We start from the raw sequence: 12,583 nt of genomic DNA, 5'->3' as shown, positions 1-12,583 counted from the left end.
GATAAAATGTAGTCTATAGGAGATTGGCTTTCTGTATTTCGGATCTTTCTGGATAGCGTGTTTCCAGATAACTGATCCCATACCTGAGGCAACTTTGGGCGACTATTGAAAACGCATCGCTGCGTGTGCATTAGCGCAGGCGATTTTGCGCTGTAGCCTATGGGGAAAAAACGCTGAGGCAGTTCGGGGAGATAGTCGCGCAAAAGACGTGGCGATAAAATCTCCCCAAATCTCCTCGTCTGGCCTACACTTAAAGGGATACTGTCATGGGAAAAACATTTTTTTTCAAAACGAATCAGTTAATAGTGCTGCTCCAGCAGAATTCTGCACTGAAATCCATTTCTCAAAAGAGCAAACAGATTTTTTTATATTCAATTTTGAAATCTGACATGGGGCTAGACATTTTGTCAATTTCCCAGCTGCCCCTGGTCATGTGACTTGTGCCTGCACTTCAGGAGAGAAATACTTTCTGGCAGGCTGCTGTTTCTCCTTCTCAATGTAACTGAAGGAGTCTCAGTGGGACATGGGTTTTTACTATTGAGTGCTGTTCTTAGATCTACCAGGCAGCTGTTATCTTGTGTTAGGGAGCTGCTATCTCGTTACCTTCCCACTGTTCTTTTGTTTGGCTGCTGGGGGAAAAAAGGGAGGGGTGATATCACTCCAACTTGCAGTACAGCAGTAAAGAGTGATTGAAGTTTATCAGAGCACAAGTCACATGACTTGGGGCAGCTGGGAAATTGTCAAAATGTCTAGCCCCATGTCAGATTTCAAAATTGAATATAAAAAAATCTGTTTGCTCTTTTGAGAAATGGATTTCAGTGCAGAATTCTGCTGGAGCAGCACTATTAACTGATTCATTTTGAAAAAATTTTTTTTTCCCATGACAGTATCCCTTTAAGCATGACATTTGGTATTATAGGTAGGGAATTGGACACTGACAGATCTGGAATGGGACTGAAAATATGGCATTTCAACTATACAGAGGTCCAAACACCCCCCGAAGCCCACTAAATAGTGTCTATGGCCTCTTACAGCCCCTCTGGAATTTAACAGAATCTGCAGACCTCCAGTTCAGGCCTGGATGCCGAGTTTTGCTCAATTTTTTGCCTTTCATATTTCTTTCCCTTGTAATTACCTCTGATTTCTCTAGTGCTAATTTAACTGATAATTACATTGATCTCAGATCTCTGCAGGCAGTTGGGTGTTTGCAATCAAATTGCCCAGCAGCCACTGTTTGTGTTGATCATCTTGGTTTAAGTGCAGGACAGAGGTTGTGTTCTTGGCCTATCTGCTCCACATACAATACACAATTACAGCTGTCACTAAATCGGTGTGTTCTACCTACACAGCTTTAGTAGTAAACTACTATCTCTATGGCTGGGCATTTTGGATCCACAGCAGCTTGAGGGTTGCAGTTTGGACCTTTCAGATTTATACTTTTCCCCATATTGGGTCTCAAGGCATCCTCTATTGTCTATTGTTTAAGTTTGGCCTTATATCGTTGATGAGTGAGGGAATAAATGCTTATTTATGGGAGAATGAGCAGGCTGAGCAGTTTGGCCATCCATGTGTCACTTGATGCACAACCCTCTTATTCATTGTACAGACCAAACAGGAAGATTGAAATGGGACTGGCCTGTTTTACACAGTGACTGGAACAGTATCTCTCCTTCCAGTAGTGAAGTAAGTTAGTTCAGCCCTGGGTTAGCCAAACTGCAGGTCTACAGGTATTTGTAAACTATACTTCCCATCATCCCCTGACAGCCTTGCTATAAGGATTTACCTTTAAATGTTTATTCTCAATAAGCCAGTAACTTTGATTAGACTTTATTAGTAGGTTTCAGAAGTATTTGTGGCGTGGAACATTCTCTAGACTTCAGCAATTGAAATATTTTCCCATCTGTAAATGCCATGAAAAACCAGTGGAGGGAAGAATTCTTCTTCCACTCCACCCTATGCACATGTGTAGCTTTATTATATTCCTGTTGGAATGAACACCTAATTATTAGTGATTTATCTAGGAAAGTGATAATAGCACTCAGCTGAGATCCCCCACACCTTTATCTTAAATACAGAAGCTTCCTTCGTTACGGTTATCTAAAATAGAAATGGCTCTAAGGAGGCTATTTATTATTCTTGCACTAAAGGTGTGAGTTGATAATAATGGTCTATCCCTGTAAATATTACGGTTATTCTGCATTATCACAATGCTGAAGCATCTTCCTCTCGTAGAATAAAAAATGGCATTAAAAGATCCCATTGTTTTGTTTAATGTGTTAAAAAAAAAAAAATGTACACACATTTTCCCCACTTAGTCCTCCACCAGCCGCCCCTCCTATGGCAGATGTTGTGGTCTCATTTGATTGCATAGGAAAACTGCAGTGATACAGCAAACACCCAGAGAGATATGATGACAAATGGATCCAGATCCCGGTAAATTACTTTCTGCTCAAATCGAAATTTCATTCAGTTTGTTGCTAGCAGAGATGAAGTAATCTAAATTGTGGACTGAGGAGCAGATAGAGGGAAGTCAGAGCAAGTATTTCATTATCAAGAGAGAGAGAGAGAGAGAGAGAAGGTTAGGATGAAAGAGATGAGCAGAGCTAAACCTGGAGTGTTGACACCATGATTGAAAAGGTTAACCCATACACATTATATATCAACCTGGATAGCAGTGAGTTTCTAATGGAAACTGGGCTCTGATGGAGGTTTGCTGGCGTTTCAATACACAGAGCATGATGTCTTCTTAGATATACAATCAAATCCTCTTAACCCTTTTGATGACTCATATCACTAGATATGATTAAAGTACAAAAAGAATTCTTCATATAATTTCAAGGACACAATGCATTTAAACACACCCGGTCATGAATTGTATCCTTTTTTATTTATTTATTTTTTCATGATAAATCTGATAAAATGTGCGCAGGACAGAATTGTTTTGTATTTGCTTAAGGTATAAGTCACTATTTTTCTGATTAAACTCTGCTGGCTCCTTGTGAGGTAGCGGAAGGTCATATTTTTCCTTTGATACAAGAGAAAGTATATTCCTTTTAACTGTTATGTTAAAGAACTTGGTTGCCTGTTAATGTCTTTTAATATATACTTGGTATGAAATTAAAGACTTACATGGTTCTATGTGTTTTTCATTTTTTTTCTTTGACAGGTTATTTGGAAACAGCGGAGCTTGCAGTGCTTGTGGGCAGTCAATTCCAGCCAGCGAATTGGTCATGAGGGCACAGGGAAATGTCTATCACCTTAAAGTAGGTTCTACTACTTACTGTCCCTAAAATAAATATGTTTACAAGATTCTGAGGGTGGGAGTTGGGGCACGGGTTTCTGTCGCCTATGAGGCCAAAGGGCATTTGAATATGCATGCATATCGAACTAGTGGCCTACTGGCTGTCTTCCATTACATTTTTCAGTTGAAGTTTTTTGCCTTCCTTAGATAGTAAAGATTGTGGAAGTATTAAATCGAAGTACAAAATTGCTGTCCATTTACTATTCCTCGTTATGTTTGGCACATAAGCTATTTATGGAGAACATAGGTGTTGAACCCCTCATTATATTTTTTATTTGTATTTAGCCGTATCTTGATTGAAATAAAAAAAAAAAATCTGTTTCCCATCCAACTGATATCATTTTCTTCTTTTCCTTGTTTCTAACTTGCAGTGTTTCACATGTTCTACCTGTCGGAATCGCCTTGTCCCTGGGGACCGGTTTCACTATATCAATGGCAGTTTATTCTGTGAGCATGATAGACCTACAGCTCTCATCAGTGGTCATTTGAATTCACTTCAGAGCAATCCACTACTGCCAGACCAGAAGGTGAATGCTTTGTACTTTATTAATAAGTCTACTTACAACATGATGACAATATTTCCTGTAGAGTTATACCTATTTGGCTAACATTTCAGTTGCTTTCAAAGTCTGAATTAGTGTGCTATTTACTATGGCATCCTTACATCCTCGTGTATATATTTTACATTGCATTTAAACTTTTATTGGTGTAGCCTATTTTACAAATGGACCTACAAGCATACACACAGACTCCACAATAGACACACTATTTTATTATTAAAATCTACTGTGAACATATATCTTGTTAATAGGAATCCATTTTTACTTTTTCTTCTTTTAATTAGAGAGTTAAGCATCTTGGTTGCCCTTGCATGAGTAGCCTCCATGCACATATAAAATAACAGTGGCTCTAACATGTAAATAACAGTGGCTCTACAGTTATATATATATAATGCCTACCAACACAAGCACATGGACAGCTTCTGCTGCCATATAACTAATGTATATACATTTAATCATCTCCAGTGCAGGTGAAAATAACATCAGAAAAGACCTTTACATAGAAGTTAGTGAGAATCTCCCATGCTAAACAACGTATCTGCTCGTGTATGGGGCACTCCAACAATTGGTCAGATATCAATTGGACTAGTTTAAAAATCTCGTTGGGATGATGATCACATTGGCTTGTTTATGTGTTCCTTGCATCAAGGGCGATGAGCAAAAATAGTGCTAGAAGCCAATTCTTAACACTTCCACAGTATTTTAAGCCCAGTAGAAAAACAAAAATCATGGAAGAGGATATACTCGCGCTCACCCCAGTCCAGATGTGCAAATGTATAAAAACAGCCTCAAAAGTTGAGTTTTTCTCAAAAAATAAATCAAAAGTAGTAAAATTACAAATTCATTTATAAGGACATTGCAAACCGAAGCCTAATGCGTTTCATGCCTGTTGTGGCATAGTTAGGCTTTTTATTAGCAATGTCCTAATAAATGTATTTGTAATTTTACTACTTTTTTTTTAATTTATTTTTTGAGGAAAACTTTTGAGTTTGCCCTGCCTCAGTGGCTTGTATCATGTCATTGTGATGTAGATCAGCCTGATATCACGGACCTGGGTATATTGGGGAAAGATCTGCTCGTTTTGGTGACCTTACCAGCAGCAGTTACTTTTCTGCCAATTTTCTTTGGCAGAAAAAAAAAATTGCATAATTGCATAATTCAGATGTTTGGTGCTGGTGCTCCATGCTTATGCAAAAGTTTTTTTCTGACATTTTGTCACCTGCGCTGGAAAACCTTGTCACCCTTAAAGGAGAAGTAAACTCTTGCTACTAAAATCCCCTACACCCCTACCCTACATTGACCCCCCTCCCTGCTCTCTTCCCCCCCCAGCCTACGTGGTACCTTTGCTAAATGCCCCTAACTCTTTAACCCTTGGTGCAGATTCAAGGCATCGGAGTTCACGGCAGCCATCTTCTTCTCTTTGGTAATCTTCGGGAAGTGAGTGCCGTGTCAGCGCATGCGCAGTTGGAGCAATTTTCTGTTTCGCGACAACTGCGCATGCGCCGAAAGTCAAGGAGATTGCCGAATCGCTGGAAGAAGACCCGAAGTTTACCAAAGCGGCTGAAGATGGTGCCTGTGAACTCTGTTGGACAGAATCTGCACCGATGGGTAAGTAAAGAATTAGGGGCATTTAGAAAAGGTACCACCTAGGCTGGGGGGGGGGAGAGAGAGCAGGGAGGGGGGTCAATGTAGGGTAGGGGATATTAGTAGCAAGGGTTTACTTCTCCTTTAAGCAGGGTTGTATTTCCTTTTAGTCTACCTCTCAACTCTCTCAATGGATTCACTTTATAAATGGATAAGATAAACCATTTATTTTTCATTGTAACTCTATTATGAATGTAAATCATTGCTAGGATCAGTAGTTTATTTATAACCAGCAATATATTTTGTTTACCGCTATAATAGATATTGGTTGTCTTCTAAGTATATTTTTATATAAAGCCACGCATTTGTCTTTTTTTTTTTTTTAATCTATAAAATATTCCCATAGTGCTTGTTGAACAACCTTTGCTTATTGAATGGTGGTCTGCAAATCTAATGAAAATGTAGTACTTGCTAATGGTTCTGCTCCAGTACAATAAATCTTACAACCAGGCTTCTAAATTTGCATCTATGTACATAATATTTTTTTTTCATTTCCCAGTAATGAATGGGATGCATTCAAACCAACACAATCTGATCAACAGTTGTACAATCTCCCCAGCACCGAATTGTTGAAGATCTATTTTCATTTTCCTAATAAGTCTTATTGCTATGCTAGTGAGTGCATTTTGATAACTGCTGTGTCTAATTTGTAACAATTACTGTCACAGCCTTCAGTGAAGTCTGTTCATTCCACACTGGTTCAGAGAGGGGAAAAAAAAATCGCTCAACTCCTGCACATAATTTTATTCACATCATCTTTCATACTGATTATGTATTGATGACATTGATTAATTTACTCTTTACAGCACCACTTGCATGGATAGTAAATCTTATTGACCACATATGAATTTTAATTTCAAATTGGTGATAGATTTTTCCATCAGCTCTGATAGCGTATTTGACTTTTTCATCATTAACTCAGGCAATCACGCTACCCTGAATTAGAGCATTCAAACAAATACTGCATACTTCAGTTACTGTACGCTATAGATTTGCAAACTAACCTGCATTAATGTAAGAAGATTGTACGAACATGGATTTTTTTTTTGTGTGCCTGTGTGTATGAAATTGAAAGAATAAGAAACAATGTAATATGTGCTGTTCTGGCCTAATAACTGGGCATTTAAGAGTTGTAAAATGTAAAAAAAACTACTTACTAGGCAGCAGAAGATTATGTGTTTCTCATAAGGCCACTAGCCTTGTGACAATGTGGCATATAGCTTATATGCCATTATGACTTGGCCCATGAGCTACAGATAGACGCTGGCTGTTTTAGTGCAGAATTGCTTGAATGTTGATGGCAGATTTACTAAAGGAGAAGTGGGCTTTTCTAGCGAAAATTTGCCAAAATGACAATTCTCAATAAATTCGACCATTTACTAAAAGGTGATGAAGACAATTCGCTAGTGAAAAAGCCCAGCGCTAGAGAACTTTCACGTTGTTTCGCTAGGCGAATTTTCACTCCGGCAAACGAACATTACTCTACAAATTTATTAAAGTGTGACCTTTTCAATACGTTCCCCTTTTTCGCCAGAATGTGGTGAATTGATAAGATGAGGCTACATCCTCAACAATCTTATGTCCGTGACATCATATCCTGTATGCCACATAAGTCATAAAAAAAGACAAAATGCTGGCAGTTTTTTCATATTTTAATGTGGGATTATGTTTAAAATTTGTCACTGTTAAATATATGTTTTTTAAGATTTGTTTTTTTAACCATTCGAAGCTCATGCCACATTTTTTCAGTGTCTATCCAGATTTATTTTCTTAATGGTTTTGGTATCCTGTGTCATTCCAAAAAAAAAAAAAATTTTTTTTGCCACAAGCTTGCGGATGTCAAAATTTTGGAAAATATAAATGTTAAAAAGAAAGAGAAAACATTGCCCATAATGTATTACCCCCATGTCATTGCAGCCACTCTGTAGGAGGTGAAAAAGTAGAAATACATTTCCCATGATGGCAACCCTGAATATGTATTTGTTTATACTTGTGTATGTATGAATGTCTATACTTAGAGTCCTATCAAGCCATGTAAAAAAAAGTTTTTTTAAACACTTTTTAAGTGTTTTGTGTGTCACTGTGCCATTTAAGGCTGTAAGTGGGGCTCATTTATAAACAGTGGGCAAATTTGCCCACGGGCAGTTACCTACAGCAACCAATCAGTGATTAGCTTTTAATAGTCAGCTGCTATTAGAAAAATGAATGCAGAAAGTTGACTGGTTACCATGGGTTACTGCCCATGGGCAAATTTGCCCAGTGTTGATAAATGACCCCCAATGTGTCACTAAAGTGCTGTATACAAATTAGGGATGCACCGAATCCTGGATTCGTTTTGGGATTCAGCCTTTTTTAGCAGGATTCGGACTCGGACGTATCCTTCTGCCCGGCTGATCCAAATCCTTATGTGCATATGCAAATTAGGGGCAGGGAGGCAAATTGCGTGACTTTTTGTAACAAAACAAGGAAGTATAAAATGTTTTCCTCTTCCCACCCCTAATTTGCATATGCAAAAATTATTTCGCAAAGGATTCAGGGGTCCTCCGAATCCAAAATAGTGGATTCGGCGCATCCCTAATGCGAATGCAAGCATACAATAAATTAAATTGCAAAGACTCATTTTAAAGCAGGGCTGTCCAAATTGGGCCACAGACTCCACAAGTTTTAAATGCTCTTAATCAACTCAAAAGCTTATTAAAATCCTAATTGTATTATGATATGGCCGCTGAAAATGTGGTTTAGCTTACAACTGGTTAACCAACACCAAGACATCAGGGACATACAGGAACTCCGTGATGCCACATGAGCTGCAAAAAACGACTGCATTTTAAATATTATTTTCAATAAATATCTCGAGTAGCCACAGGAGTGATGCGATATTGTGAGGTTGAGATTTGTGGGTTCCTGAAAAAAGGAACACCCGGTATATGAGTGTATATGCAAAACATCAGAGACCAGTTATCCATCTTCCTTAAATTAAAGTAAGAGCATGTGAGTAAATTATAAAATGTGTCATTGTTGTTCTTAATCCATCAAGATTGAATTATGTGCACTCATTGTCACTCTGGTATATCATCACTATATCTGCCCATTTATCTCCAGGGCTATAGCATTTTAAGTGTTTACTTACTACTTAAATTCTTTGTTATAGTTTGTTTGGCAGGGGGCAGCAATACAGAGTGTTAAGACAAGTGGCCTCACCTGTACAATCAATCAGCATGTAGTGTATAATGTTATCTTTTCCTCGTTGCATTAACATGCTTGTCTTTACTATTCACTGTATTGGCCTAAGCAGGAATATCTTCTAGTTTACATATCACTCAGCAATTCCCTGGTTGTTATATAATTGGAGTTGTCTGTGTCCATAGTAGAGGACAATTGATGCTCATTTATTAAATATGCTCACTGGCTGCTCTCTAATCTCTTTGTTCTGGACAGCCAAATTACCTTTCTCACACAGAGTTAACTCTTGGGAATTGAACCTCCGATCCTCCACCACTTTAATTAGCTAGAAACTGGGGGTGGGCCTATTCAGAGACCATAGGATTTTTTTTTTTTTTTTTTTTTTTTGAAGCTTTGTTTCCTAGAAGTTTAGACATTTTTTAAGAAATCCATGTAAAGCCTATTTGTATATGAAAGGAAATAGATATTTTAATTAGTAATTAATTAGTTCTCTTGAAATAAGACCAATACCTATAATAACTAGTCCTGCCTGTGCTTCGTGTACTTTCTGTTCTGTGCTGTTGCTACAAGGAGAACATTATACTACCCTTTTTGTTTTGTGTGTTTTTCTAATTTGCGCGTGCACACAAAGGCAAAGAACAAATGAAACCGTAACCAATGCTCTTTTAAAAGGCAGTGCTCCATATAGTTGGAACTAAGCTGCCAGGCTAATAGTTATTTTGAAGGTATGCTCAATTAATGGCTGTAATAAATGCATTGGTTTTTGGAGTTTATGATCTGTGAACCATAGCTAGTTTATTCTAATGATTTCTATATAACTAATTAATCATATATGTTATATATAACATATATATATGTAACATATTTGTTCATCCGATGGGCGTCCCCAATCGATGTCGGGCAGATGTCAATTGGGCAGGGTAAAAAATCATGTTGGATCGCGGCCGCATCTGTTCGTTGATGCGGTCCCACGATCCGACCGCCCTTATTGCCTCCATTCTGATCCGATCGTTGGGTCCTAGGGCCCGTGATTGGATCAGCCCGATATCGGCCAATTCAATGTGGGCATATCGGGGAGAGATCTGCTCGAAATAACTTTTTTTTTATATCTATCATAATATTGTCTTTGCATACGATTTATAATTTTGCCATAAAAGTATTTGCGAAATGCTTTTAAATTACCTTTCTTACCCTTGTGTTCCTCTATGTGGGGGCTGCCATATTTGTGCAGCAGGAGTCTGACAGATTAAGAAGGGTTGACAAATCAGGTTTAGGAACTTCAAGTAACAACTACTTACAAAAGCAGAACGATCACCGAAAAACAATCAACGTGATCTATAGGTAACTTTTAATGTAGATTCACATTTTGAAAAGAATTTTTAGTGTCCGTATCACTTGACGTTCTCACCATTTTGGATCTGCTGATATTGGTAAATGGTAGTAGTCCCAGTGCCTGGATGATCTACTTAAAACATTCTAAGGATGTATGTATTTTTCTGGACATGTGTAATTATTATGTTAACTTTACTGACCTTACAGCTAATTTCTAAAATTGACTCCCAAGACCTTGGCTTACTTTTTGTATACTTAATATGCTTCTCTCTCTCTCATTTGTAGGTCTGTTAAAGTGTCCCAGTAATACAGAATGCGTGCCTTCATCTCAAATTCTGTTCATCGCAGATGGATCCCATGTGTCTGCAGTAGACAAGTCACCTTTGTAGCTAGCACTAGTGCCAGCCTCATGCCATTGCACCTTCTCTATTCTCTGTTGCCCTCCACACACATTTTTTTTTTGGTGTTTCAATTTGACTGTTGAACATTAAGGACGCCATAAACCTGGGCTTATGGGAGAGACTCTTGAATATAATAAGAGATTCACCAGAGGATTTCTTTGGGAGGGGTAAATGACTGATGAAGCTAATTACAAGAAGACTTTCTACCCTTTTCACCAATAATTGACCAGAGTTTGCACCCTCTGTTTTATCTTGACAACATTCTAATTTGCTTTTTGTATATATACGTGTTGTAAAAAAAATCTGTTTCAATCAATTGAACATACGATAAAATGAGAGCTGTAACTTTTGTGGTACTCTATCACAAACACTTGTATTGTATCTCTGTAAAATACAATGTATGCATGTATGTGGGATTTTTTTATTTTATATATATTTTTTTTTTTTGTCTTGTTGCTACTTCCCACAGCAAAAAAAAAAAAGAAGAAGGGATTGGGCGGGGAGAGAATCTGCTATTGTGTAGAAATTTTCACCTACTTGCTGATTGAAGAAATCTTTTATTTGTGATATTTTCAGAGACATTTGCTCTAGTATGGTGTATTTAAATAATAAAAGAATAAATGCTATTGTTCAATAGTGATTTGAACACACTGATAATTAAGGAATTCTGTAATGTCAACAACGACAGAAGGGAGATTCTAATGGATTTTGGGCAATCTATCCATATTTTTTCATTAAATAATAGGGAATACGGCACATCAGCTCTGTATTCACTTGTGTAGGATTTTAGGAGGATATTATTAAAGGTTGAAAATAGAATTTGATTTAGTTTCAACTTTTGATATGCTCTTAAAATACCATACAAGTGAATAGAGAGTTGTGTTTTCACTATTGATAAATGTCCCAATATGTACGCCTGTTTCACTAGGCTGCACATAGATGACTGATGTGTGACGAAATGAATGGCTGTTGGTCCATCGAATATAAATCCAGTTTACAGCATTTATTGATATAGTTATCAAGTGGTAAAGAGTTTTTCTTTGATAATACTATACCAGTACCACTGAAGTAATAAAACATCTAGGATTACCAAGAACAAATTAAAGGGAAAGGTATGATCAATGGGGTGTCATTTATTCCTAACCTAATACCCTAGGCCGGTGCCCCTGTTTGAAAACTGTACTGAGTCCATACAACTACTGACTGCAACGTTGCCAATGCTCGTCCTCTTCATGGATCCCTGTATGACCCCAGGCTGTTTGTATATGCACAGCAAAAAAAAGAAAGTTGGCATTTTGCTTAAAAGTTCAATCTTTACTGCTGCATTAATAGGTCCTATGGGTTTCCTAGGAAACAGAAGGAGCACCCTATAGTAGTAGCCTAGGCCAGTGCAGTTTTCACAAACTGGAGCACCACCAATACCTATCCTTCTACTTTAATGGTCCATAGTGAATGCCTTAGTAGAATTGACTAACTTGGGATATACATTGGAGGTAAATATCTGGAGAGATTTCTGGAGATGTTGCCCATAGCATCCAATCAGATCTTTTCTTTTGTTTTCTAACTTATAGGGGGTTGTTTAAATCGAATTGCTGATTGGTTGCCATGGGTAACATCTCCAGAAATCTCTCCAGATATTTATCTCCAAAGTTAATAAACATGCCCCATAAGCTTAACTAACACAATTTAGCAATACTTTGTAGCGCAACCACCATCCTTAGATTTAAAAAATAAAACAAAACCACAGTTTGAAAATACATATTCTGGGTTTCTTAGGGAAAACTGCAGCACTGATTTGTTGCCCCAAATGTACCAAAGTGCTTTTGCTACAACAGGTAGGTTGCATAATAGGTGAATTACTGAATAAATTAAAGGCATTTAATTATGGAAAGGGGCACCAGAGCTAAATAGCCTGTATATCATTTTTATTCAACCAATTGTATTTAACCAATTGTATTTAACCAATAAGAAACAATTGTTTCACCAACATAGCATCTCCTTGCTTTGCTAAGAATAATGAGGCCCTTCTGTAGCAAGTCACATGGAGGCATGATTATATTCTCCAGGAACAACAGTGCTCTTTTTCTGTAGTCTATGTTGCAAGAAACCTATTTTAGCAAGCTAGAACTTCCATGTGGCTTGTGCAACTCTGGCTTTTAACC

At 37.6% G+C, this 12,583-nt stretch overlaps 1 protein-coding gene across 4 annotated transcripts in view; it reads left to right on the top strand.

Annotated features, from left to right (window-relative positions):
- The window catches only part of lmo4.1.S (LIM domain only 4, gene 1 S homeolog), a 28,044-nt gene extending 16,997 nt beyond the window's left edge, over nt 1-11,047 (top strand). For 3 of the 4 annotated variants that reach the window (XM_018259663.2, XM_041591368.1, XM_041591369.1), the window contains exons 3-5: nt 3,167-3,263; nt 3,673-3,828; nt 10,306-11,047. In XM_018259663.2, the coding sequence (XP_018115152.1) occupies nt 3,167-3,263; nt 3,673-3,828; nt 10,306-10,314 (262 nt within the window). In that variant the 3' untranslated portion in view covers nt 10,315-11,047. 4 annotated transcript variants of the gene reach the window in all.
- The last annotated feature ends 1,536 nt before the right edge of the window (nt 11,048-12,583 follow it).

Source organism: Xenopus laevis, chromosome 4S (assembly GCF_017654675.1).
Source record: "Xenopus laevis strain J_2021 chromosome 4S, Xenopus_laevis_v10.1, whole genome shotgun sequence".
Taxonomy (NCBI): Eukaryota; Metazoa; Chordata; class Amphibia; order Anura; family Pipidae; genus Xenopus; species Xenopus laevis.
Note: the sequence above shows the minus strand (reverse complement) of the source record. Positions and strands in the feature narration are given on the sequence as shown.